The sequence below is a fragment of the Vulpes lagopus genome, chromosome 22, assembly GCF_018345385.1.
Source record: "Vulpes lagopus strain Blue_001 chromosome 22, ASM1834538v1, whole genome shotgun sequence".
Classification (NCBI taxonomy): Eukaryota; Metazoa; Chordata; class Mammalia; order Carnivora; family Canidae; genus Vulpes; species Vulpes lagopus.
The window spans coordinates 865,201-891,500 of NC_054845.1; the positions used below are offsets into that span (position 1 = coordinate 865,201).

Below are 26,300 nucleotides of genomic sequence, written 5' to 3' on the forward strand. Positions count from 1 at the left end.
CCTCCCAGCCCCCTCCCCTCTCCTCCCTGCCTCCCCGCCCCGCGGCCTCCCCCCTCCCCTCCCGAAGCCTCGGCCTCCCTAACTCCCCTCCCCGAGGCCTCCCCTCCCCTCGGCTCGGGGGCCCCCCCGGGCTGCGCAGGCGGCAGGTGCGCCGCGGCCCGCGGAGCAGGTGAGTGAGGGCGGGGAGCTCGAGGCCCGGGGCCCCCGCGCGGCGGGACGGACCCGACGGGAGCGGAGGGGGAGGGTCGGCGGGAGGCGGCCCAGCGCGCGGCTCGGCCCCGGAAGACGCCGCGGGACCTGCGGGCGGGCGGGGTGGCCTGCGGGGCGGCGGGCACCCCTGCGGGCCGGGCGGGGGGTGGGGGGCTTCCTGCGAGCCCTGACGTTGAGGCCCGACAGGTCGGTCAGGATCCGCCCGCCACGCCTCCTGATGAAAATAAGCCACTCAACTACTACGGTGACCTCATTCTTGACCTTAAAAATAGAGAACATAAAGAAAAAAATAAAGGCAATGACAGAGTTCGTTTTTCAGTGCATTTGTCTGGATTCTAATGTAGGGGCTACTTTACTTTTAAGCTTTTGTGGATTTTTATGCTACCCTTGAAGTTAGATCTTGGTCACAAAGAGGATTTTATGTAAGTTAACACTTTTTTGCACAGAATAAGCTACCATTTCTTTTCATGCTTTTGGACCACACCACCGTGTGGTTGGGAATTGCAGCCTGGGCTTGCTGTTGGATGTGCAACATCTCATTATAGACTTAAATGGTAACTATGCTTGTGGTAGTCCTGTAAAAAATAATGTCTTCTTGGACAGAGAAGAACCGTGAAGCAAAAGTTATAACGCTATTCATTATACATGTATTTCTCCTTTTATTGCTGTCTCTGATAACAATTAGGAAATGCCTTGTTCTGTTTCATCTTGTAGATAAATTGTGTAAAAGATAATTATGTTACATAAAATGATTAATAAAAACAAGTTATCTTCTTCATTTATTAAAGGTAAGGATGGTATATATGAGCTTTTCTGGATGTGTGTCCTTCACAAATGTCCTGGTTAAAATATTTTAAATCTTGTCATGAAGCTAAGAAAACTCTGTAGATTGACGTTTTTGTTTGTTTTAGAGTTTAGAAATCAAAGCAGAGTTGACAGCATTTTCTTTCCCATCTCTTATGATTAGTGTAGTGTTTCCCAAATTTGCCTAATTTAAAAAATTACCTCAGGCAGTGAGTACACTGGGGAGCGAGCGACAAAAGTGGTTTTAAAATATTCTGGGTTGAAAAAAAAAAAAAAAAGATTCTGGGTTGCAACTTGGGACTTCCTGAATCAGAATCTCTAAAGTTAGGAGATGATACGTCAAATAGGTCAAAATGATAAAATTAAAAAAAAAAAAAAAAAAGGCAAGGTTGGGAAACACCTGGTGGGAAACAACTTGCTGGAATGAATAGCTGACATAATCTCTCTCATCCCTGTACATAGCTTCCATTTAAGCTATGGTTTTACTATTATGATGATGTCACCCATTTAAGAAATCTGAAACTTTTATATCCTTTTGTAGTCAAGCCTCCTGGTGATTGACCTAACAAACAATTTTGCATGTTCAGTCTCTTTTTATGTGGAATGCAGTGTTAATTCAAGTCATCTAGTGTTATAGGAACATTTCATTAATGGGCTTTTAATGCCGATTCCTGTGACTCGTAAACCATAGCAAAATACTGGGCTATACCTTTCATGTAACAGATTTATTTTCTACCCCTTTTGTGTTCCTAACTAGAGAAAATAAGCGTGTAAATTTTAATTATTTATAGCTTTTATTAAAATGACCTAACCCCATCCAAAAAAGAAAAAAAAAGAGTTGGGCATAAAATTTGGTCAGTTATATATAAAACGAACTAACAAAATAGAGCATTGAACATCTATAAAAGAATTTAAGATGAATTACTATGAGCATTGAACATCTATAAAAGAATTTAAGATGAATTACTATGATGGGAAGTATGAGAGTTTCCTTTTCTTCTCTCTCCATTCCTTTTCTCTATTTCTCTTGTTTTGTTTTTTTGAGGGGTGGAGAGGGTTGTTTGCTGGCTTGTTTTTATTTTTAATCATCTAAATATTTAAAACCTCCTAACTTAATTATCCAAGTTTAAATTAATGTGAATATTTGCTAACCTTACCAATAGATCCTTAAACTTGTCCTTTTCTTTACAGAATGATGATGGTGGGTTTCCTGCAATGCTAATGAGAGTTCTGGTTAATAGCAAAGGAGTTAAATTTAAATGACCAAAAGAAACTGGTCTTTTAATATTGCTTAAGGAGGACTTAATTTAGTTACAGGGATGTCATAATTTTTCGTTATCAGTTGCTTTTTAAATAGGATCTGATCTTCCAAATTCTAGAAAACTTCTCAGGGTTTTTTTTTTTTTTCTTCCCCTGGGAATTTGCAAGAATTACATACAATCACATATAATCCCAGTTTGATCTGGGAATAAGACAGGTCTGTTTTAAAAATATGGCTGATGGTAAGCATCATTAATAGCAAAGGATGGGGGAGGTAGAAATAAAGAATCAGGTCAAGAAGATAACCAGCTTAGACAGAAGCAGGATTAGCAAGAATGCAAGAGAATTTAGTATATTTACATATTGTTCTAATGAACCATTTATGTCTTTATTAATTTGAGCTTTTCAAGTAAAAGGACTATATTTTCTTATATATATATATTGTTTATTTATTTATTCATGAGAGACACACAGAGAGAGGCAGAGACACAGGCAGAGAGAGAGAAGCAGGCTTCCTGCGGGAAGCCCTATTAAGGAATCGATCCCAGGACCCCAGGATCACGACCTGAGCCGAAGCCAGGCACCCAAAAGAACTGTATTTTATTTGTGTTCCTTTAAAGGCAAATGTTACATTCAATATTGGGTATTGATTTATTCAACATTAGTAAATATCTGTTAAAATATTTACTTGACTCTACAAAGTGAAAGTTATCTGTTAAAATATTCACTTGCCTCTACAAAGTGAAAGTAGAATGACAGATATGCTACTAAATCCAGTCAGCAAAAAAGTGATACATAACATGATCTATGATGTTTGTTTTCCTACTATAACATTCAGAGAATATATTTTGGTCATGTTATTTATTATTACAGTAATAAAAGCCATCTTCTAAAAAGGTCTGTAAAGAACTCTTTTGAATTGTCTAACAGTTATAACCTGAAGATTTGCATAATGAATAATCTCTTACAAATTAATTTTGGTGGAAGAAAATCTTTTTAAACATGTTTATCAGCAGCTCCGGTGACTTAGTGGTTTAGCGCCGCCTTTAGCCCGGGGCGTGATCCTGGAGACCTGGGATCGAGTCCCACGTCGGGCTCCCTGCATGGAGCCTGCTTCTCCCTCTGCCTGTGTCTCTGCCTCTGTGTGTGTGTGTGTGTGTGTGTGTGTGTTTCTCATAAATAAATAAATTCTTTGTAAAAAAGAAAAATTAAAAAAAAAGATTTAAACATGTTTATCTCCAATGGAATGAAAATCAAACAATTAACTAACAGAACTACCCCTGTGCGTCATTAGGAGATAGAAAAAAAAAAAAAAAACTGTATCCTGTTCTCAAGGAATTTATAGCCCATTAGAGAATAATGGTGCTCCATGGGCTGGCTTGGATGAGGGCTTAGGTCCTCCTCATAATGTTCATTAACCCCTCCATCCACACCCTGACCACTATATATGAACATATAATCTAAGTATTAAAAACCAATGTGATTCCTGGAAAAAAATCAACTTTTTTTTAAATTACTTATTCATGATAGTCATAGAGAGAGGAGAGAGAGGCAGAGACACAGGAGGAGGGAGAAGCAGGCTCCATGCCGGGAGCCCGACACAGGACTTGATCCCAGGACTCCAGGATCGTGCCCTGGGCCAAAGGCAGGCGCCAATCCGCTGAGCCACCCAGGGATCCCCCCAAAAATCGACTTTAAGACAAATAGCCTAGTGCCCTTTCAACCTAATTTTCATGCCCCTCCCCCAGTCTCATTTTTTCCAGTCAATCAACAAGTATTTATTATGTCCTCGTTAGGTAGATGATAAATATCAACAGGTTTTAAATGTGCATTTTTCAAATCTATAATTTCAATTTTTACTCTCTAAAAATTGTAGTAAATATATATATAGAAACAAAATTTACTATTATAACCATTTTCAAGTGTATAATTCACTGGCGTTAAGTATATTCCCACTGCTATGGAACCATCACCACTATCATTTCCAGAACCCTCTCCCTATCCCAAATTGGTAGTCTGGACCCATTAAACAATAACTCCCTATTCTCTCCCTCCAGCCTCAGTAAGCACCATTCTACTTTCTGTCTCTACAAATTTGACCTTTTTGGGTACCTCACATAAGTGGAATCATACAATACTTGTTCTTTTGAGTCGGCTTAGTTCACTTAGCATAATGTTTCCAAAGTTCATCCATGTCATAGAAAGTACCAGAATTTCATTCCTTTTTAAGGCTGGATAGTATTCGTTAACTTCTTTTATTTGGAAAACAGATACAAAAAAAAAAAAGAAAAAAACAGGGAAGTTTTGAACTGGAACAGACCATAGACATCATCTCCTTCAAGCTCTGTGTCCCTCCAAGGGAAACAAGACCCGGACAGCTTAAGTCATGAGGCCAAGGTCTCACACCTGGTTGGTTCAAGGCAAAGCCTAGCCTAGGAACTAGCTCTCCTGCGGCCTAACCTGAAGCCCTACTACCCACCCACAAAGCCCGCGCAGACAAAAAAAGGCAAATGTTAAGTGAGCTGGTGCGAAAGTAAGTGTTGCAGGTGTTCAGAAAGACAGAGAAGATGATTGCAAAATGTTACCTGTGAAGGAAAACATCAAAAGGGACTTGAAGATTAGTAAGACTAGATTCTGATGAACAATTATCAAAACTATAATCTGCTACGGGAAGAGTCTTTCTACAAGCCAGATACCTTGTGTCTTTTCTTTCTGCCTTGAATTATACATTACATTGGTATTCTTTTAAAAAAATTGTATTCTTTCCTATAGCTAAGACGGTTATACTGAATCTGCTTCTGTTTGTCATCTTCTATGGAATTTGTGACACCACGGTTGTTCTAAACACATCCTTGAGCGCATAAAAGTTGAAACATATGAAAACTATCCTCAGCAGCCATCCCCACCCTCTCCCCTCGCACTCGGGCCCAGGCCCGGGGGAGGCCGCCCGGCCCCAGCACCCCGGCTCCCGGCCTGGGCGGGCAGGAGGCCCGGGGGCACCCGCTGGGGCCTTCTCTGAGCGAGCCCAGCTGTGCTCTGCACGTCCCAAACTGAAGCAACGTGCATCGGGGCCCAGCAGCCGAGGCATAGCTCGCGCGAATCAGAACCCGGGCCAGGCTGTCCATGTAGGTAGTTTTCATATGTTTCAACTACACGTTGCCCCCACGGAGGGCACGCCCCTGCCTGTCTCTCTGTCTTTCTGTCTGTCTCTGTGTGTCTCTCTCTGTCTCTCTGTTTCTGTGTGTGTGTCTCTCTGTCTGTCTGTCTCTGTCTCTCTGTGTCTCTCCACACACACACTTTTAAAATTGCTCCTCGTTGAACTAGAAACAGAGCAGCACGCAGGTCCCAGGCACACCGCTCGAGGGGTCTACAGAGGCCCTGCGGCGGCTGCACCCAGACCCAGGGCTACCGGCCCGTCGGGTCCCCGCCGACAGCCCCTCCTCTCCTGCAGGCCGGGCCTCCACTGTGACTTCCCACATCCTAAGTCAGCATCGCCTGTTCTCAGACTTCAAGTAAATCGCCCGCTACATGGTCTGTGGCTGACATCTTTCCCTCAACAGCCTGTTTCTGTGACATGTGGCCACGTTGTCGCCTACAGCGATTCATCCATTCTCACTGCTGCATAGTAGGGTCTTTTTTTCTTTTTTTTTTTTTTTTAAGATTTATCTATTTATTCATGAGAGACACAGAGAGAGAGAGAGAGAGAGAGAGAGAGGCAGGGACCCAGGCCTAGGGAGAAGCAGGCTCCATGAGGGAGCCCAACGCGGGCCTCGATCCCGGGACCCCGGGTCACGCCCTGGGCAGAAGGAGACGCTCAGCCGCTGAGCCCCCGGGGTTCCCCATTCTGCACCTCTTAATGGATTCTGAGAAATGTTTGATAATCAAATACCTGAAAGGTGAACAAGGCTCATCCACTGGAAAGATAATTTAGTTCCCAGTGAGTTAAAAGGCAGTATTTAAACAGCCACCAGTGCTTCTGACATAGTCCCCCGCCTAGGTGACCAGGTGGGCAGGTGAAAGAGCCAGGTGGCACCCGTGAGGCTACTGTTAGCAGGTTGCACGTTAGCCCTGGCTGGTGCTCCAGCTGGGCCGGTTGAGCCCCCAGCAGAGTCCGTGTGGGCCCAGGCCTGTTCCTGCACTCCTGCTGGGTGGCCACCTGTCCTCAGGGCAGTACCATGGAGGGGGAGCAAAGTCACGACTGCTCTGTGACGGCAGTGTGTGCCACGTGAAGCCGCGGCCGGCCCCTGGCTGGCCCACTAGAGACCCTCGGGCATTGGCGCCCCCTTGAGAGGCCACCTGCTGCCTCCCCGTGGGACACCCAGGCGACCCGTGAAGCCTGGCCTCCTTCCCCGTGGCCGGGACCGTCAGGCTCGGCTGCCACATGGCAGCTCCAAATTGTCCATCATCAGAGGATGAAAACCTGGGTTCAGGACGTGGGTGGGGGTGGAGGGAGTCCTCGAACGGCGAAAAGCTGCAGACGCCGTGGATTACCCGCAGGAGGAAACGATGTCGACGGAAATGCTTTGACCTTCTTGCTCATTCAGGCGGGCAGTCCTGTCCGTTGAGGGCCCTCATTGTGTGGCCGCTGTGACCGCGACCCGTGAAGCAGGCCGGCTCGTGGCACCGCCAGGCTCGGCACAGAGCGGCCGCGCCCAGCCTGGGATCCTCACGGACCCCGAGGCCCCCCAACCCGGCCAGGCCGTCCCCCGGGAGCCAGGTCTCCAGCCAGACCCAGGCAGTCAGACCGGCCTGCAAAGGAAGCTTGTTGTGGGTCACCCCGGGACTGCGAGTAGCTCCCAGCCTTCGGGGTTCATGGCCTAGCGGCCTTGCAGACGAGGTTTCGGCGGCCCCCCGGGTCGCCAGCCTCCTAACTTCTCAACCAAGGACGCGTGCCTGTGGTTTCCATGAAGCCGCGTAAAAGCCACCGCTGTCCTGGGCTCCCGGCGTGCAGAGCCCTGTGCTGGTTCTTTTCCCGAAATCTCTCATTTGATCGTCACTAGTTTCTGGCAACTTGCGGATTATATTCCTGTTACAGAGGAGGGAGGCTCAGAAGGGGTAAGTAAATCACCTGGCGCCACACAGCTGTCCATGACGAGGAGGCCACGTGTGTCCCCAAGGCCTGGGTCTTTCCTATTATACTACACGTCACGTCCGAAATATGTGCATATTATTCAAATGTGATTTTTCAAACACTGGTGGTTTGCTGAAATTATCAGAATGTTTAGAAATTAAATGGAGTTTGGTCTGTGTAGAGACGTTTGGGCTTCCAGGAACAGTCTTAAGAGCATTTTTTCCCCCACTTCAATGTATTCACCATTTCTCCAACTGGAGATGAAAAACACCACGAAAATCTAAAGAGACTGTTTCTGACGTTGCGATGCACGTCTGTTAATGCACCTTTGGGTTGAGATGATGACGAATGTAACCTCTTTAAACCCATTCTGATGAAATATGCCTTGAAATGTGCTGTCCCCGAGTAAGGCTGATGAGTGCTAATCCCAGGTTCACTGCATCATTAATGACTTGGCTATTTTTTTTAAAAAGATTTATTTATTTATTTATGATAGACACACAGAGAGAGAGAGAGGCAGAGACACAGGCAGAGGGAGAAGCAGGCTCCATGCCAGGAGCCCGACGCGGGACTCGATCCCAAGACTCCAGGATTGCGCCCTGGGCCGAAGGCAGGTACTAAACTGCTGAGCCACCCAGGGATCCCCAATGACTTGGCTATTAAAGTGAATGGCCAAAAACAAAAACAAAAAATAAATAAATAAACTGAATGGCCCCTAATAGGGAGATTGACCCACAGAACTAAATTTATTGGCCATATGAATGGGGAAGAGACCGCTACTCCATTTTTACTGTTTGGCCAGAAAACAAAAGACAAAGGAATAGACTTTGTTGATATCTGCTAAGATTACCAAGGTCTTTCTTTCAGGAGCGGTGTCGGGGGTAAGCTCCAGTCCCCCCACATCTGTGTATTAAGGTCCTAACCCCCAGTGCCCCGTACTGTGATTTTATTTGGAGACTGGGCCTTCAAGGAGGTGATTAGGGTTAACGAGGCCATATAGGTGAGCCCTAATCCAATCTGACTGGTGTCTTCATAAAAAGAGGGAGAGACACCAGGGATGCTCTGCACAGAGGAAAAGCTGGGTGAGGACTCGGAAGGAGGTGGTATCTGCGTGTCTAGGGGAGAGGCTTCAGGAGAAACCACGCCTGCGGACACCTCACTCTTAGAACTTCAGAACTGTGAGAAAAATAAACTGCTGCTGTTAAACCCCCCAGGCGGTGGTATTTTGTCTCAGCAGCCGCAGCAAAGTAATCCAAGAGGAGTTAGATGCGAGGCCTGAGCTAGGCCCTTCCCCGATGCCAAAGCCGCCAGTTAAGGACTAAGAAGGATGTGATGGGTGGGATTTTACTCTCCAGCAAAGATGATTTATATGGAGGACCAGCTGGGAAAAAGGACTTTCTAGGAGTAGAAAGGAAGTCAAATGCCAGGTGGTGATTTTATTTTATTTTATTTTATTTTTTATTTTATTTTATTTTATTTTATTTTATTTTATTTTATTTTATTTTATTTTATTTTATTTTATTTTCAGGTGGTGATTTTAATAGTCAAACTAGTGACTACTATCAGCTAGGTGTGTTTCTCTACTTTTTTTGCCCTATAACGCACCTATTTAAAAAAAAAAAGATTTTATTTATTTATTCATAGAGACACAGAAAGAGAGAGAGAGAGGCAGAAACACAGGCAGAGGGAGAAACAGGCTCCACATGGGGAGCCTGACATGGGACTCGATCCCGGGTCCTCAGGATCACACCCCAGGCTGCAGATGGCGCTAAACTGCTGCACTACCAGGGCTGCCCTATAACGCACCTTTTAATAATATGTTTATGATGATTTACCCAATAATTACTCCTCCCCTGAGTTAGCAGCTAAGATTTTATGAAAGAATTTTATTGGCTAGAGTGCTGGCTTACAGTGAGGGCTTCTTCTGGTTTCTGGGGACTTGAATCTTGTCCCGGCCGCTTCCTAGCTGTGTGATTTGGGGCTGCTTAACCTCCCATGCCTCCGTTTCTTCATCTGGAAGGTAGAGATCGTAGTACCTTCCTCATAAAGTTGTGCTAAAGTTAAACGAATAATACACATAAAGTGCTTAGAAGGATCCCTGGCATACGGCAAGCACTGAGTACAGGCCAGCTATTGTCTTAACTTGGGCCTGTCTCTGCACATGGACGACTGTCAGAACTACGGCACCTACACGGTGCCCCAAGGTATCCGCCACCACGGGCCAGCTCCTGTGGACCGGCCACGCACGGTGCCAAAGAAGAATCGGGGCCTGGAGAAGGGTAGCTGTTCCACCGCAGTGCTTAGTGCCATCTGGGAGGCTGACAGAAGGACAGATCCCGGGCCCCGCCCCGCAGAGTCTGACTCAGCCAAGGTGGGATGCAGCCCAGGAGTCTATGTGATCCAGGTGGCTCCTGGGTCAACTATGAAGAAATACTAATCAAAGAGAATTTCTTCTATATTCAAAGATATTAAATTTATGGTAAATGTCCTAACTTCCTAATCACAAGTCTATATAATATATTTCACTTAAAGTATTTGAAATGGGGCAGCCCCAGTGGCTCAGTGGTTTAGCGCTGCCTGCAGCCCAGGGCCTGATCCTGAAGACCCAGGATTGAGTCCCACATCGGGCTCCCTGCATGGGGCCTGCTTCTCCCTCTGCCTGTGTCTCCGCCTCTCTCTGTCTCTGTCTCTCATGAATAAATAAGTAAAATCTTAAAAAAAAAAAAAATAAAGTATTTGAAATGTTTCAGTAAAACTAACTTAGGTCAAAAAATGAATATGTAGGGATCCCTGGGTGGCGCAGCGGTTTGGCGCCTGTCTTTGGCCCGGGGCGCGATCCTGGAGACCCGGGATCGAGTCCCACGTCGGGCTCCCAGTGCATGGAGCCTGCTTCTCCCTCTGCCTGTGTCTCTGCCTCTCTCTCTCTCTCTCTCTGTGACTATCATAAATAAAAAAAAAAAAAAATCCATCTCACATACACCTGTATCCCATGAGGAGCAGCCAAAATATTTAAAAAAAAAAAAAGAATATGTAAATTTGCTTTTTAAAAAATCATGTAAGTGTGGGGCACCCAGGTGGCTCAGTCAGTTAAGCATCCGAGTCTTGATTTTTGGCTCAGGTCATGATCTCAGCACCATGAGATTGAGCCCCATGTTGGGCTCCGTGGTCCGCGTAGAGTCTGCTTGAGTCTCTCTCTCTCTCTCCCTCTCTCTCTCTAAAATAAATCTTTTTTAAAAAATCATCTGAAAGATAATTTTTACAAGTGTTAGTTAGAGTCATTGACAAATCTGAAGAAACTTGCCATTGAACATAGATCTCAGGTTCTCCACAGGCAAGTTGAGTACTTTGAGTTGAGTCATTCTGGGTGAGGATGACTTGACCTGCGCACCCCTCAGGGTTGTGGTCTTCATGAACTGAGGGGAGCACAAAAGGAGGGAGGCATGTGAAAGCAGCTTCTGGAGAAGCCGGTAGAATGGGGGTTCCACTTGTACGGAGGAAATGGTCCCTTCAGCCAGAAAGTAGCAGCCTACTTGCACAGGTCAATCAGAACGTTTTGCATGTAGATCATGAGAGCTGTGAGAGATTTGTTTTTTTGTTTTGTTTTGTTTTTTTTGTTTGTTTGTTTGTTTGTTTGTTTTTTTAGGGAGCTAGGACCCTGAAGAAAGGCAAATAGTGCTGGGCTCTCGAGGATGGCTGGAGAGAGCTTCGTCCCAAGCTGAACCTGGGCATTCAGCCTGGAGCCTAATGAAATATGCTAGTGTTTCCCGGGGTCAGAATAGTGATTAAGGTCGGACTCCAGGATAACTTTGGAACTGAAAAGCCTGATTATTGGGTTATGATGAATTCCTAAAATCTGTACACCTGTTACCCTCAGGACTGAAGTTTGTAGCTGATACTTCTTTCCTACTGGTCAAGTAGCTGTGCCCAGGTTGTGGGAGAATATGGTCCTTATTGAGGAAATACAGGTCAAGCTCAAAGGGGAGAGATCGAGACCTCTGGGGCAGCGACACAGAAACCCCTCGGCACTAAGCTGGCGAGCGTCCTGTGTGAGGGAAGGGCTGGTGCTATTTCCTGGGGTTTGCAGTCTGCGTGAGTAGCTCGCCTCAGTGTTCTGAGGGCATCGCAGGCAAAATTTCCTGGTCCTGCAACAGGGCAGTGGTGTGATATTTCTTTAAAACAAAACCAAAACTGCTTTTAACAAAGTTGAGGAAAATAGAGAATACTGATATTCTTTATCCAGAAAGCTCTCAAACTAGACCGTTTAAAATCTTCATGCTGCTTTTCAGGATACTAGTGGTTCACTGATTATTTTCTCTTCCCTTATAATAGAATCACTTAGAACATTTACTAAGAAATCAAATTTGTCTAAGTTACTGAATTTATACTCCTGGGGCATGTGTACCCCAACATGTTTATGTGTACATCTTATGTATATTATCTATAATTTATACCATATACGTGTCATTATTTCTTTTTGGTATTGTAAATATTAATCCTTCTTTTGCAGAAATATTTTAACCCAACCCAACTCTTTCTGTTTGTTTTTTTTTGTTTTTTGGTTTTTTTTTAAGACAAATTAAGGCAAAATGGAATTACTGGTTAAAGGTAGTGACATCTCTAGGGATCTCGATACATTTTTCTCAAACGCCTTCTGGAATCCCACTTGTCTGCATGCCTAAGAGCAGAGTATCCATACCTGTTTCACCATACTTGCAAGAATGAATGCTAACTTACAACAGCTTGGTCTACCTAATAGTAAAGGAAGATGTCTCATTTTTATTCACTTTCCTTTTACTGGTGTTGAAGGTGGATATGGTTTCACATGGTGTTTGACCCATAATCTTAAGAAAATAGCTTTTTGGGGGAGCAAACCTAAGACAAAGCAACTATGACCATTCCCAGTTAACCCCGTGACACTGATAGCTTTGTTGCATTGGTCCTCAGTCTTGTAGAGTCTATTAAGGAACTTTTGTTTTCTTTTTTTAAGAAGGCGAGTGTTGATTATGGTCATAGAGAGCCCGAGCGTGTGTGTAGGACTGACTCAGGGCCCTGCCGCTTAGTCTTGTGTAAGCCTGAAGAAGTTACCTCCTCCCTCCAGGCTTCAGGTCCCTTGACCATAAGACGAGGCTGACAGCCCTCCCGGTAATTCTCATGATGACACCGTGTACCAGGCTTGGTGAGGCTTCCGGGGAAAGGTAGCTACAGTACTTGTGAAAGCTGCCCCCAAACTGACAGGATAAATCCTCCTCCACTGCTCTCCTGTTCCCCAATATGGTGAAAGAAAGTGCTACTTCCAGGGCCACTGAGCCTGAGCCACCACTCCAAGGTCACGACAAGACTTAGGCTTTCCTTCCAACCCTGCGGTTTTGTATCTGCCTGCCTGTCGCTCTAGGGATTAATAATGTAGATGTTCAAAGCCTTTCTTTCACTGAGCATTCAGTTTTTTGCATAATGGATTTTTGAGACTCAAAGTATTTTTTGGAAGCATTTAAAAAATAAGTTTCAGATTTTAGATGCCATGTGGTCTTCCACACTGGGATGTGCGTGGGCCACACTAGCCTGGCTGACCCCGCCGACCCCGGCGGGTGATGTAGTAGGCCGCACGCCCCGACGTCGGCCCTGAACTGCTTTCTCTCCCACGTTCCTGGGCTTCCCAGCTGCCGGCCCAGGCCGGGCCCCATTCCGCCAGCGGCTGAGCTGCAGAGCCAGGTTCCGAAATGTCAGCCGTCCTGCGGGAGCTGCTCCGCGTCTCGGAGAAGGCTGCCAACATCGCCCGGGCCTGCAGGCAGCAGGAGGCCCTCTTCCAGCTCCTGATAGAAGAAAAGAAAAACGGAGAAAAGAACAAGAAGTTTGCCGTTGATTTCAAGACGCTGGCTGATGTCCTTGTACAGGAAGTCATAAAACAGAACATGGAGAACAAGGTAGGGAAGGTCACAGCCAAGGTAATCACAAAATCCTCACCCTGTGGTTTTTCCCAATACATAGCCTGCCTTTTTCTTTTCCTTCCCTACCTCAGAACACTAGCACCCAGGACTCTAATATAAACAACTTGGGATTTCCCCTCCTGTTTTGACTATAAAATGACTAAAATGTTCATTGCAGAAAAAAATTAAAAAATAGAAAAGCATATAAGGCAAAAAAGAAATCACAGTTCTGACAGCTAAAGAGAAACATTTGGATATGGAGCTTTTTATTTATTAATGAGTTTCTTTTTAATAAATAATACACATTCTCTGGAAAAATAAGCAAAAATAAGAATCCTTAATCCTACCATGAGAGAACCACAGCTATGGTTTACTAAATATTGTCAGAACATTTTCCTTCAATGTGTATTTGTGTGCCTGGCACATAGAATTTATCTCAGTAGCAATGAGAACATACTATTTTATTGACTTCTTTTTTTTTTTTTGATTTGACATATCCTGTCCTGCCTTTTGATATAATCTTTTATCAAATGGTTATCTAATCAGTTATGGGCTTGCACAAGCCTAAAGCCTGAAAATCCCCTTTTATTCTCATAGAAAATCATTGCTTATAACTAACAATGATCATGATTCTAGCTCTCTGAAGCTGGCTGGGAAAAGAAACTATTCATAAGTAGTAATAATAAATAATAACACTAGCAGACACTTATAAGTCCTTACTGTGTGTCAGGCACTTCTAACGGCTCTAAATATATTAATTTATTTAACTATCATAATAATTTTATGAGATAAGAACTATTATTCCAACGGATCAGAAAAAAGAAGCACAGACAGGTTAAGTAATTTGCCCAAGGTTACACAGCAAGTGAGTGGCAGGGCTGGCTTTTGAGCACTGGCTGACTGGCTCCAGAGTTTGCATTCTTTGCAATACTATGTTTGCTTTTGCATGATAATCTAATAATCAAACATTTTTTTTAAGATTTGGGAGGATAGAACTTTATGACAGCACTACAAAATATTAGAATAGTTTCTATTGAAATTCTCAAAATATTTGGAATCATTTAAAGTATATTCTTGACCATAGGCAGGAAGAGAGAGTAAATGACCCCTTGCAATCTCTACAAACTCTACTTTTTCATGCCCTGTAATATCTGGCTCCAGTAAATTATTTTCTTTTTTTTTTTCTGATCAAGTAGTTGGGTACAAGGGATGGTTGAGCAATTATATGGATTAGAAACATATCAACATTAACTTTCATTAGCTAATATTTGCCCCAGAGCATTGTAACAGGCATTTGTTCATTCATAAAATATATGACAGGACTTATGAACAAAGGAATAACATTCACTTTTTGCTAGATGCCTTTGTTTTATGACCCTTACATCCTGTAACCTCAGAAACGGGTGTTTAAGCAGTTGGGAGACCAAGCTGCAGCGGTGCATGAGTGGGCTCATTGGCAGCCCCTGTCGACTTGCGCTGTTCTTTAAAAGAGGAAAAACAAAACAAGATGTGGTGGGCACTATTAAAATTATTGGCCATCTGCAAATGACTGAATTCAAATATTTAAAACATTTCCTTGCTTTTGCAGCCTGAGAACATCACGCAGATCATAATAATTCAGCACATAGTTTGAGAAAAATTCTCTTTACTACAGAGAGGATCAGAAGCAAAATGTATGTGAATGCTTCCTGGTCCTACAGAGAGAGAAAAGATTCTTACTTAGCTCCATGGGTTTTTTTTTTTATTATTATTATTCTATGGTGATGTATTAATTATCTGTCAAGAAAATAGTTCCTTTTTTTTTTTTTTTTTTTTTTTTTTGCTCTCCTTGCCTGAAGTCCAAGGATACCTCCAACAGGTGCAGCAAACGCCTGAAGATGAAAGCAAACTCTCGTGTTATCCTCTAGTCTTAATTAGTAATGGTCTTGGGTACTTGGGCAGCACTGTTAACTCCATAAGCTAGCATGGTGCTGTTGATGAGCAACGGGTAAAATATCTCCTTTGCAAATATTCTAGTTCTATGGCTCTTAAATGGAAGGACGAAGTTTCTAAAGTACTGCAGACTCCTACCATGATTTGGACTTCCTGGGGAGGCAGAGGAGCAGGAAAATATTAGAAAGTAAAGTACTAAATCAAGCTGACTTCACTTTTTATACTTGGATTGATTTCTGGAATGATGAATTTCAGATCTAGTTGTGCTATGTAATTTGAAGTGCAAAATGAAAATATGTTAAGAATTAAACATGTACATGGGATTGGGGGGGGTTCTGTTTTTGTTTTGTCTTTGTTTTGTTTTTTGATTTCTTTGTCATACTCTGAATCATTCAGTTTCCAGGTTTGGGAAAAAAAATTTTGGGAGAAGAATCAAATGAGTTTACTAACGAATTGGGTAAGTATATGAATTTTACTGTATTTTTATGACTTAATCATCATATGGTATTCTAATTTTCAACAACATCATGGAATAAATGAGGGTTTGGGAGCCTTTCATGTAAATAACATATTTGAATCTTAAACTTCATTCAGTACCTGAGAATATCATGCCATTTAAGTTGGAGAATTAACTTGGAATTTTTAGTATCTTGGAATTATTAGTATCTTGGAATTATTTAGCAAGTCTATGCGTATGATTTTAGATATAAGTCTATAGCATTTAAAATAATATTTGATGACCTTTGGGGAAGTTGCATGGCCCTTTGAGAATCTAGCAGAAGTTACAGATGTTCTCAGAAAGATGCACATTACACAGCGGTATGAACAATTTTAGGTCCAAGTTTTAAACCCATTCATGAGCCTCCTGGGAAGCCCAGAGGCCTTGCCTGAGAATCTAGAGCGGCCCTATCTATCTATGAAATACTGTATGCTCTTGAGCAAAGAAAACTTGTTCACCTCATCAGTTCTCTGGTCTCAGAATCTCTGTAAAAGGAGTTGGATTAAATAAAAGTTTCCTTTTAGTACCAAATTTTAAGTCTTCTTTAATTAGTTTCCTGCAGGCCAGATGCTCCATTGATGTACCTCCATGTTCCCTGATGGTAGAGAGGAAAAAAAATCAAAATCTCTGATCCTTTACAGAGACACAAATTATTTTTAGTTTGGGTGTTTTGTTTGTTTAGTGGTAGAAGATTAAAATTGTGAACCTTATCATTGATCATGTGGCGAATAGTCAAACATCCAGAGGCACAGTTACAAAGGAAAAACTAAGTTCTGGATTAACGCTGGAAGAGTGTCACCTGCATGGGCTACGTACTAAGATGGGGTCGGTTCTGGGACGCTCAGAGAAATCTCCTGTAAACTTCATAAGGTTAAAAACCACCTAACAAGTGATTAACTAATAAGCAATCCTGTGCCTGAAATCCTGTGTTTGGCTACTACGTCAAAAACAGTTACTTTAACATTTCATTTACCTGGAGCTTTAGGGGCCACAAGAGCTGCCACTTCCCTTTCCTGAGACCTGAGGAGGAGGAGGAGCTTAGCGGGCCTGGGCCAGAGAAATGTGGAGCCTGGGATGGGGAGGTGAGCGCAGGCAGGAGCAGAAGTAGTTTGGTGGGAATTCACTGGAGAATCGTAAGCACAGGAGTAACGAGCCGGGTTTGCTCCTTGATGATCCCAGGACACCTCCTGAGCAGTGCAGGAGCTGGGCCCCAACTCCATGGCCTAGGTGAGAGCCGTGTGGGGTGTTGTTGGGCCCCAACTCCATGGTCTAGTTTGAGTATCGCTTCACTAAGTACAGCGGAGTGGGTCTTGCTGACCCAGAGTCATCCCCGTTCGGGATCCTACTGTGCTTCTCAGGCCGTAAGGGACACACGCAGCACACAGGCCTCCGAAACTCGGCTGTGGGCGGGAGCCTGCGTCCCAAGTGTCCGACCCATGGGTGCTGCGGTCCTGCAGTGGCGTGGGTCCTGGGGGCACCTGTCACATCACCTGCGGCCTGGAATGCCGTGTCTTGTCCTGCTGGCCCTTGGGTCGCTGTCCGTCGGCCTCTGTCCTCCCGTGGGCCACGTGTCCAGGGCTGCAGGGGAGCGTGTGCCGGGGCACCGTGGCCACGTCTGGAGCAGGGGCTCTGCTCGCATCTGCTCCTGGCCGCCTCCCGGAGGGGAGCCTTCGCCCGAGTGTCCTGTCACCACAGTTTGCCCCGTGGGAGTGTTCTGGCTGCTGCTGGCCTACCTCCTGGGCACAAGCGTCCTCACCTTCCGTGTGCTGCTCACAGCTCTGTGATCCTCCATCCAAACGGTAACAGGCTGACCGAGTTATATTAAAAGGCAAAAGACAAAAATAAATACTATCAAGGACTCAGGGTCCAGGGGCCCCCAAGCCCCCGTAAGCTGTGCACAAAATTGTGCACGTGTGCCCACGTGGACGGTTTTCGGGAAGATGTTTCTTTGATACTTGGAATCCATCCCTCACGTCACAGGAGGTAGATGAGTGACTCCTGGGCCGCTGTGGCCTCGTGAAGCCACCCGGTGCTTAGCAACCACAGTATGGACATGCTGCCCTCCCCTAATCTAAGGGGCGGCTCTTGCTCCTCCTCACCCTTCTGCTGCTGTTTCCTCCCCTGAAACTCTTGAGATGTAATAATGGCTTTTAGTTTGTCTTTATTCTAGGGGAAAAGATTATCTTGAGGCTGTGTCCGACGGAGGAAGAGACAGTAGAGCTTCTTAGCAAGGTTCTTAATGGGAACAAGCTGGCGTCTGAAGCACTAGCCAAGGTCGTTCATCAGGATGTCACCCTTACGGACCCAACTCTTGATTCGGTAGAGATCAACATTCCTCAGGACATTTTGGGAATCTGGGTGGATCCCATTGGTAAGTACAGGGGAGTGTTTGCTTTGATTTGTTCTTTTTAGAAATCCCTCTGTGGGGTGGGGAGGCTTGGGAAAATAACAGTCGAGAGTGAAGTTGAATTCTCCTAGACGTCTTTAACATCTCAAGGCCCTAAGATGAGTGGTGAAGAGTGGAGGTGTATGTGTGACGGTGTGTTGTTGTGGATTTGTGTGTCAACAGCTCTATAACGTGTGTTGCTGTGTATCTGTCGGTGGGTGTGTACACACGTACATCTATATCAAACTGAATCAAGTCTTCTTTGAAAGATTGCAAGGGCCAAACTGGTAAACAGGACGGAGTCATGAAGTGATAGGAGGGCGATTAGTGTGATGAAGGGAGCACACATGCCATTTAAGGAACACTCTGCTCCAGCGGATTGTTGCCACATGGAAACACAGTCCAGATCTTCCAGTTTTTAAAGAGAAAATAAAATCCAGGTTTTTAAGTGATACCCCCCCGATTTTGAAGCAGTGACCACTAATTCAATTAAGAGCCAAACCTTCGTCCAGGCCTACAAGGGGATCAGGACCAATCGCGACTCCCTGGCAGCTTGCGGCCTCTTACAGCTTCCTACTCTCTTGTCCGCGGGGCTGTAGCGCCGCAGCCTCTGGCCCCACGTTTCTGGTCTATTCGGCGAGGCTGTCAGTGCAAGGCCCTGCCTGCCGGCTTGCGTCTCTCCTTTGCTTCATGCCCACTTGCCGCGCAGGCTGTGCCAGCCCAGGTGGGGCCGCCCCAGCAGATGCCCCTTGGCCCCGCCAGCTTCCGTTTTGCATGTGAGCTGGTATGACGTCATAAAAATGCCTCTAATAACCAGGGAATTATAGGACATTCACTCAGTGGATTACATCTGCAGACTAAGCATCTTTCCCCAAATCTTTTGTAACTCGATGGCAGATTAGCATTAGTTGAGGATTCTGAGGGAGAGGGCTCTCCCATTTCTTGGCTCTATCCTAAACGGATTCTGCGAGCCAGCTCTGTGGGTCCTGTGCGCCCGCCCGCATAACGGGGTGCCGACTTACTAGATGCTGGCCGGCAGCTGCTGCCCGTGTGTCTCTCAGGGGAAAACCTAGCACCTCGGCTTCTTTTTCACCGGAGCACCATCAATTTCTTCTTTTTTGTGCCACATTTTGTGTCTCTTTCCTTCCTCGGCTCGGGAGACCAAAAAAAGAAAGGTGATTCCACCCCTGAGAGACTTCTGGAAGATTTTCCCATCTATCCATCCATATTATACTTGTCTTCTGAGTAAGAGGAGCTCTAAAGAATCCCACCAGTTATCCTGAGTCATTAGCTTTTCAATGCTTTTGACCTGTGATGGATATTTGAGTGCTTATCACATGCCAGGTGCCATGCTAGGGACCACAGGAACTATAAATGCATCCTCTCCCTTCAAGAATTCCCGTAGGGTTGGGGAAAATGGAACACAGGCATCTTAAAAATGGAAGTACAAGAGATCCAAAAACAATTCAATGCAAGTGACACCCAGAGGTAAAACTTGATTGCTCCTGCAGTCTGTTCAGGACGCTAAACGAAATACCACGGACAAGGTAGCTCAGAAACAACAGAAACTTATTTTCAAGGTTCTGAAGGCTGCAAAGTCCAAGATCAAGGTGCTGGCATGGTAAGATGGAGGCTCGCTCCCGGCTTCAGAGCTGGCACCGCGTCCTTACATGGCACAAGGGACTAGGGCTGTCTCGGGATCCCCTTTTATAAGGCACCAATTGCATTAATGAGGGTTGCACCCTTATGACTTACTAATACCATCCCCCTTTTGGGGGTTAGAATTTGGGGAGGACACATGAGAACCACAGCAGCTGCCACATTAGTAAAAGACAAATTATACAGGACAGAGTGTATAGCCGTACCCGTCATTATTTTATTTTTTTTATTTTTTATTTTTTTCATTATTTTATTTTGTCTTTACCTTTCAAATAATCATTGCCTGAGTCCAACCAAATATGCTTCATTTTTTTCAGATTCCACTTATCAGTATATAAAAGGTTCTACTGATATTAAATCCAACGAAGGAATCTTCCCCAGCGGGCTTCAGTGTGTCACGATTTTAATTGGTGTCTATGACCTACACACAGGGGTACCCCTAATGGGAGTCATCAATCAACCTTTCGTATCACAAGACCTAAACACCCTCAGGTAAAAAGATGAACATTTCTGGCATATTGTGGTTTGGGGGAACTTACAACCTGTTTTGCTTATTGTTGAGATTATCACTTGACATCACCACGACTTGATACACTGAGGAGTTCCTACTAAAGTCTGCAGGTGTGAATTAAAATTCTATTTTCAGTCTTAGATTAAAGATAATTTTAGTGAGGGCTAGGTGCATGCTGCCAGTAACTCGTAACGGGAAGTCTATCTTGGAGACGTAGTCGTCTTGCATTTGAAATACAGCGATCCCGTTCCCTGTCCCCTGTCATTCAAAACCAGATTGATAGAACGGTGGTAACGCTGTCTTTTACTACCTTTGGAATGAGGTAGATGCTATCACTATGTGGCCAAGTCACGCATTTATGTAATTTTAGAAGAAATTCAAAACAAATATGAAAATTTTCCAATGAAAAGATGAGTAGGTTTGGCGAAGATTAGACGGTGACTGTGGGGTGCTCCCCCTCCTGCCCGGGCGTGGACCGCACACTGGGCGTGGAGGTGGCAAAGCTGCTCATCCCCTCTGCTCCGTGGCCCACACTTTGGTTGACTCCGGGGCAAGGTAGGGTCCAAGTGGAAGCCAGCAGCTATTTTCTGTTGGTTTCAGTTTCGAAATAGGCCCTATTTTTCCATGTGAATGACTACACCTTCTTGAACTTTGAGTTGCTTCAGGCAACTAAGATTTGTTCTTTAGGGAACATAAACTGCACCTGTGCAATTTTGCCCTTTTTTCTCTACCCTGCCTTCTTGCAAACTGAAAGTGTATCCCCTGTTATCTTTAAAGAATTCTTAAGAAATTAAGAATTGGGACTCACTGCAGACATAATTATGGCCTAGAAATGATTGGCAGGGTAGTCACTGGGGAGCGGGGCTTCTGGAGCTGACGTGCGGATTCCACCACTGAGTGACACGCTCACGGTTGTGGTCTCTAGGGCCCGACCCCTGCCTCTGTAAGTAGAGGAATCTGCAACCCGACCTAACAGAATAGTTAAACATTGAGAAACAAGGGGCCCCTGGGTGGCCCAGTGGTTGAGCGTCTACCTTCGGCCCAGGGCATGACCCCGGGGTCCTGGGATCAGGCTCCCTGCAGGGAGAGCCTGCTTCTCCCTCTGCCCTTCTCTCCGTCTCTCATTGATAAATCAAAAAAAAAAAAAAAAAGAAAGAAAGAAAAAAAAGCAGTAAGCGCACCACAAATCCCGCGTCCCCGTTTCTGGGTGTTTAAGCCAAAGCGGAGCTCGGAAGAGGAAGGTGCTGAGGAAGATCCCGGTGAGGCTGCTAAGGGACCTGCAGGTGGAGGGGAGTGGTTTGTGTTCCTGTCTTGTGACCGGCGAGGTGGTGCGTGTCCTAGCGGCCGGGCCCGGGTGCAGGTGCAGGTGAAGGTACAGGTGCAGGTGCAGGCGCAGGCGCAGGTGCAGGTGCAGATGCAGGCCCTGGGCCCGTCGGGAGCCGTGGGGACGCGCGTGCACTCTGTCCTGCTCTGTCCCGCAGGTGGCGAGGACGCTGCTACTGGGGCCTTTCCTACCTGGGGACCAACGTTCACTCCCTGCAGTGCGCCGGGCCCGCGGGGAGCAGCGGGGAGCCCCAGGCGGCGGGAGGCTCGGGCCCCGAGGCAGGGCAGCCACGCGGGCTCTCCGCTGTCATCAGCACCAGCGAGGCAGCCACCGTGAAGGCCGCCGTGGGCCGCGTGTGCGGGGAGCGCGTGTTCCCCGCGGCCGGCGCGGGCTACAAGGGCCTGTGCGTGGTGCAGGGCCTGGCCGACGTCTACATCTTCTCGGAGGACACCACCTTCAAATGGGACTGCTGCGCGGCGCACGCCATCCTGCGGGCCATGGGCGGCGGCGTGGCGGACCTGCAGGGCTGCCTGCGGGCCGGGCCGGGTGCGGGCCTGGAGCCGCCGCAGCTGCGCTACCACACGGCTAACCGGGGCGCTGCGGGCGCCGAGCGCTGGGCCAACAAGGGCGGGCTGCTGGCCTACCGCTCCAGGGAGCGGCTGGATGCCTTCCTCGGCCTGCTCATCCCCAGCCTCGCGGCCATGGGCACCCCCACCTAACAGGCTGCGACCCCCTAGGACCTAACGGGCCGCAACCCCCCCGGGACCTAACGGGCTGCGACTCCCCCTGGGACCTAATGGGCCATGACCCCACCTGGGACCTAATGGGGCACGACACCCTGGGACCTAATGGCCGCGACCCCGCAGGGACCTAACGGGCTGGCGACCCCTCTGGGACCTAACGGACCGCGACCCCCCTGGGACCTAACGGGCACGACCCCCGCACCTAACGGGCCGCAACCCCTGCACCTAATGGGCCGCGATTACCCTGGGACCTAACAGGCCACAACCCCCTTGGGACCTAACCGGCGTGACCCCCGCACCTAATGGGCCACGACCCTCCTGGGATCTAATGGGCTGCGACCCCCGCACCTAACGAGCCGCAACCCACACCCCCCGGGACTTAATAGGCCGTGACCCCCACACCTAACGGGCTGCAACCCCCACCCCCGGGACTTAACGGGTTGCGACCCCCCCTGGGACCTAACGGGCCGCGACGCGTCCCCCGGGACTTAATGGGCTGCAACCCCTGCACCTAACAGGCCATGACCCCCCTGAGACCTAACGGGCCATGACCCACACCCGGGACTTAATGGGCCACGACCCCCCTGGGACCTAACGGGCCACGACCCACCCCCGGGACCTAATGGGCCGCGACCCCCGCACCTAACAGGCCACAACCTCCACACCTAACAGGCTGCTCCCCTCCCCGCACCTAGTGGGCCATGCCCCCCACCCCACGGCGACACCCACGGGCTGCTACACCCCAGCCGGCTCGGCACTCGGCCCGTGGCCCGCAGCCCTGGCTGCTCACCCCGAGGCCTCCACGGGGACATTGGGCCAGCTACTCAGAGACCTCCGTGAGCCATCGAGCCAACACAGCCCTGCTCAGTGATGCCCCTCCAAGGACGCGGCCCTGCTCCACGATGCCCCTCCAAGGACGCAGCCCTGCTCGGTGGCGGCCTTCCAAGGACCTGTCCCTGCTCCGCGGTGCCCCTCCAAGGGCCCAGCCCTGCCCCGCGGCCTCAGGTGGCCCGTACCCCTGCCGGGGTGCCGCGGCCAGTGTCCTCTGTCCTGTTGTCTTCAGCAGCCCTGGTGAGGCCCGGGCTTTGCCGGGAGGGGTCCAAACCTCAGCCCTGGGGTCTCTCCGCCCGGCCCTCTGGGGGCGAGAGGCACTTCGGCAGCGTCTCCCAGGGGTCTGTAAGGACTGTCGAACCGACTACGCTTAAAACCACCACTGTGCTTGGTGATTGGCTGCTGGCGCCCGAGCTCCATATTCTTACCACTTACGTCGTCTTAAAGGTGGATTTAAAGAAAACCGAATTCATTCTTCACACATCACATTAAAAACAAAAGCCCAGAAACGGGTCCTGCTCTCTGATATGTGCCAGAACGGAGAGAACTAGCATACGGTTTAAGAGGGAGGCCAGGGGGCTCAGTGGTGGAGCGTCTGCCTTGGGCTCAGGGCGTGATCCCGGGGCCCTGGGTCGAGTCCCCATCGGGGTCCCCGCAGGGAGCCTGCTTCTCCCTCTGCCTGGGTCTCTGCCTCTCTCTGTTTCTGTGTCTCATGAATAAATAAATAAAATCTTTAAAAATAAAAAGAATATGGTTTAAGAAAAAGCATTTATTGTCCACATGAACATTTTCAGAGCATGTAAATTATCAATAAAATGCAGTGAAAACAGTCCTCTTCAATGTGGTCCAAACAAGCAGTTTATCAATGCATGAGATAAGAAAAGCTAAGATAGGAAGTCATGTCCATTCTGGTAACATCTGCCATACACACTCCTCGCCAGCCTGCAGGAAAGCTGAGGCACTTCCTTAAGCATGTGTCTGAGGACAGGCCTGCACTTTGTCTTGCACAAACTACACCCATGGGAGAATGACCTTACTGATTTCTTTAGAAGAAAAAAACTTAAAAATACTTGCAAAGCAATCTGAGGACATATTCTGAATTTTAAACCTTTCCCTTTATTTTTTAACGATTGTCTCATACACTATTTTTTTAAGACTCACCTTTATGAGGACACCTGGCTGGCTTGGTCGGTGGGGGATATGACTCTTGATCTTGAGGTTGTAAGTTTGAGCCCCACGCCAGGTCTAGAGATGACTTGAAAAAATAAAGTCTTCAAAAAAAGAAAAGACTCCTCTTTAGGAACCCTTTCCAAAGCCTTTAATTCTTTATTTTCAAAATCACATTCCATCATTTTATGTGTAACTAATCTATTTCAAGTATGATCAGAATATACAGTTTTGATTTTTTTTTTTTTATTATAGTCACAGACAGAGAGAGAGAGAGGCAGAGACACAGGCAGAGAGAGAAGCAGGCTCCATGCACCGGGAGCCTGACGTGGGACTCGATCCCGGGTCTCCAGGATCACGCCCTGGGCCAAAGGCAGGTGCCAAACCGCTGTGCCACCCAGGGATCCCCAGAATATACAGTTTTGGAAAGGAGTCCACAAGACTTGGCAAACATACAACTCCCCTGACAGGGATGGGACAGAGGGGGTGGGGGTAGTGATAGAGGGGATGTGCCAGAGTAGCCCGTTGGCCATGAGGGTCAGTGTCTGATGCATGAGCCAGCATGTTTTACAGGAGACGGGGGAGAGCTCAATCTGCCAGCCCTGGATGGAGGTTGGTAAAAAGCTTCTGCTGCACAGCGGTGAGAGCAATCTCTGGGAAGCTAAGTTGCTTTTCCTCCACTATAGCATTGTTTCGATAGTGGGGCCAGACTGAGAGAGCTCCCAGCAGCTGGAATCTGAGGGAACCTGGCCACCTCTCTCTACGGTGAAAGCTAAGCCCTTTCAACTGGGTGGGGATCAGTACTGGAGATTCAGTGCTGTGTAGATGCGTCTGCCTTGAGCCAAGTATCTCAGCGAGCACAGAGTTCCATGCCAGGCTGGCCTACCAACCTCAGCCCTTCCAATGAGCCCAGCTATGCCCATGGAGCCTTCGGTGTGTTAGGACAGCTTGCTGCAGGGGCAAGCTCATCATGCAGTTAGACTGATATACCAAGTCCTAGAGCAGAGAAGGAGGCAAAATAATGACAAGCCAGAGAGAGGTAATGTATTCTTAACCTTGGGTTACAAGAAGAGTTCCATTACAGTGAGAATTTGGTAGCTTTGATGTTATTTCTCCCCCAGGATAAATATTTCTATCAATTTATCATACTAATCTATCACAAGCAAGGTCCTACATGTGAGAAGTTGTTTTTCAAAAATAAATTCTTATAGATTATAATTTCATTATCCAGATTATTTGGAGAATCATAATCTATAGGTAATCTAGGCTTACAATTCCCAAATGATATCTGCTAGCCTCGGGTGGCTATTGAGCCGGTGAAATGTGTCTATTCTGAATTGAGATGTGTTATCCATGGAAATACATATCGGGTTTTATGAAAAAAAGGTAAAATATTCACAATTTGTAATAGACCTCTCTATAATACAATTTTTTAAAAAAGATTTTATTTATTCACAAGAGTCACAGGCAGAGGGAGAAGCAGGCTCCTTGTGGGGGGAGCCCGATGTGGGACTCGATCCCGGACCCTGGGGTCACAACCTGAGCTGAGGGCAGACTTTCAACCGCTGAGCCACCCAGGCGTCCCTATAACACAATTTTTCCAATGGGACAATACTTTTAAATTTGAGAACAAAACACCTTAACTTGCAACTTAAGGAATATTATAACAAAGCGATAGTTCAGTAAGGCATTTACGTCGCTATTAAAAGCAATTAGTAAATATTTAATAATGATGGTTTTGTTTTCAAGGTCCTATCTGTAAGTTACTCCTTTACATTTTATTGTTTTATTTCTCACATCTATATTGTAACTACTGATTTATCCCCTCTTTCATGCAATCATATGTTACTGTATGTTCAATAACTGATTTGAATTCCATTAAAAATAACATGTCTAGGGCAGCCCTGGTGGCTCAGCAGTTTAGCACCGCCTTCAGCCCAGGGCCTGATCCTGGACATCTGGGATCGAGTCCCACGTTG

At 46.7% G+C, this 26,300-nt stretch overlaps 1 protein-coding gene across 4 annotated transcripts; it reads left to right on the top strand.

Moving 5' to 3' along the window:
• Nucleotides 1-23,663, top strand: INPP1 (inositol polyphosphate-1-phosphatase). 4 transcript variants are annotated; one of them, XM_041737173.1, is made up of 6 exons: nucleotides 1-169; nucleotides 13,003-13,266; nucleotides 15,598-15,658; nucleotides 17,871-18,071; nucleotides 20,063-20,237; nucleotides 21,738-23,663. In XM_041737173.1, the coding sequence occupies exons 2-6, from the start codon at nucleotides 13,063-13,065 to the stop codon at nucleotides 22,297-22,299; spliced, it is 1,203 nt and encodes a 400-aa protein (XP_041593107.1). In that variant the 5' UTR covers nucleotides 1-169; nucleotides 13,003-13,062; the 3' UTR covers nucleotides 22,300-23,663. The 4 variants fall into 4 exon arrangements, with proteins under 4 accessions (XP_041593107.1, XP_041593108.1, XP_041593109.1 ...); XM_041737174.1 differs by lacking the exon at nucleotides 1-169 and adding an exon at nucleotides 7,897-7,959; XM_041737175.1 differs by lacking the exon at nucleotides 1-169 and having other exon boundaries at nucleotides 10,489-13,266.
• Nucleotides 23,664-26,300: the final 2,637 nt, after the last annotated feature.

What these genes read in the sequence shown, in the direction of transcription:
- INPP1 (XM_041737173.1), top strand. Translation starts at nt 13,063, where the DNA reads ATGTCAGCCGTCCTGCGGGAGCTGCTCCGCGTCTCGGAGAAGGCTGCC. An exon ending in AACAGAACATGGAGAACAAG is followed by an intron (nt 13,267 to 15,597) that starts GTAGGGAAGGTC and finishes TGAATCATTCAG; the next exon opens with TTTCCAGGTTTGGGAAAAAA. An exon ending in CAAGACCTAAACACCCTCAG is followed by an intron (nt 20,238 to 21,737) that starts GTAAAAAGATGA and finishes TCTGTCCCGCAG; the next exon opens with GTGGCGAGGACGCTGCTACT.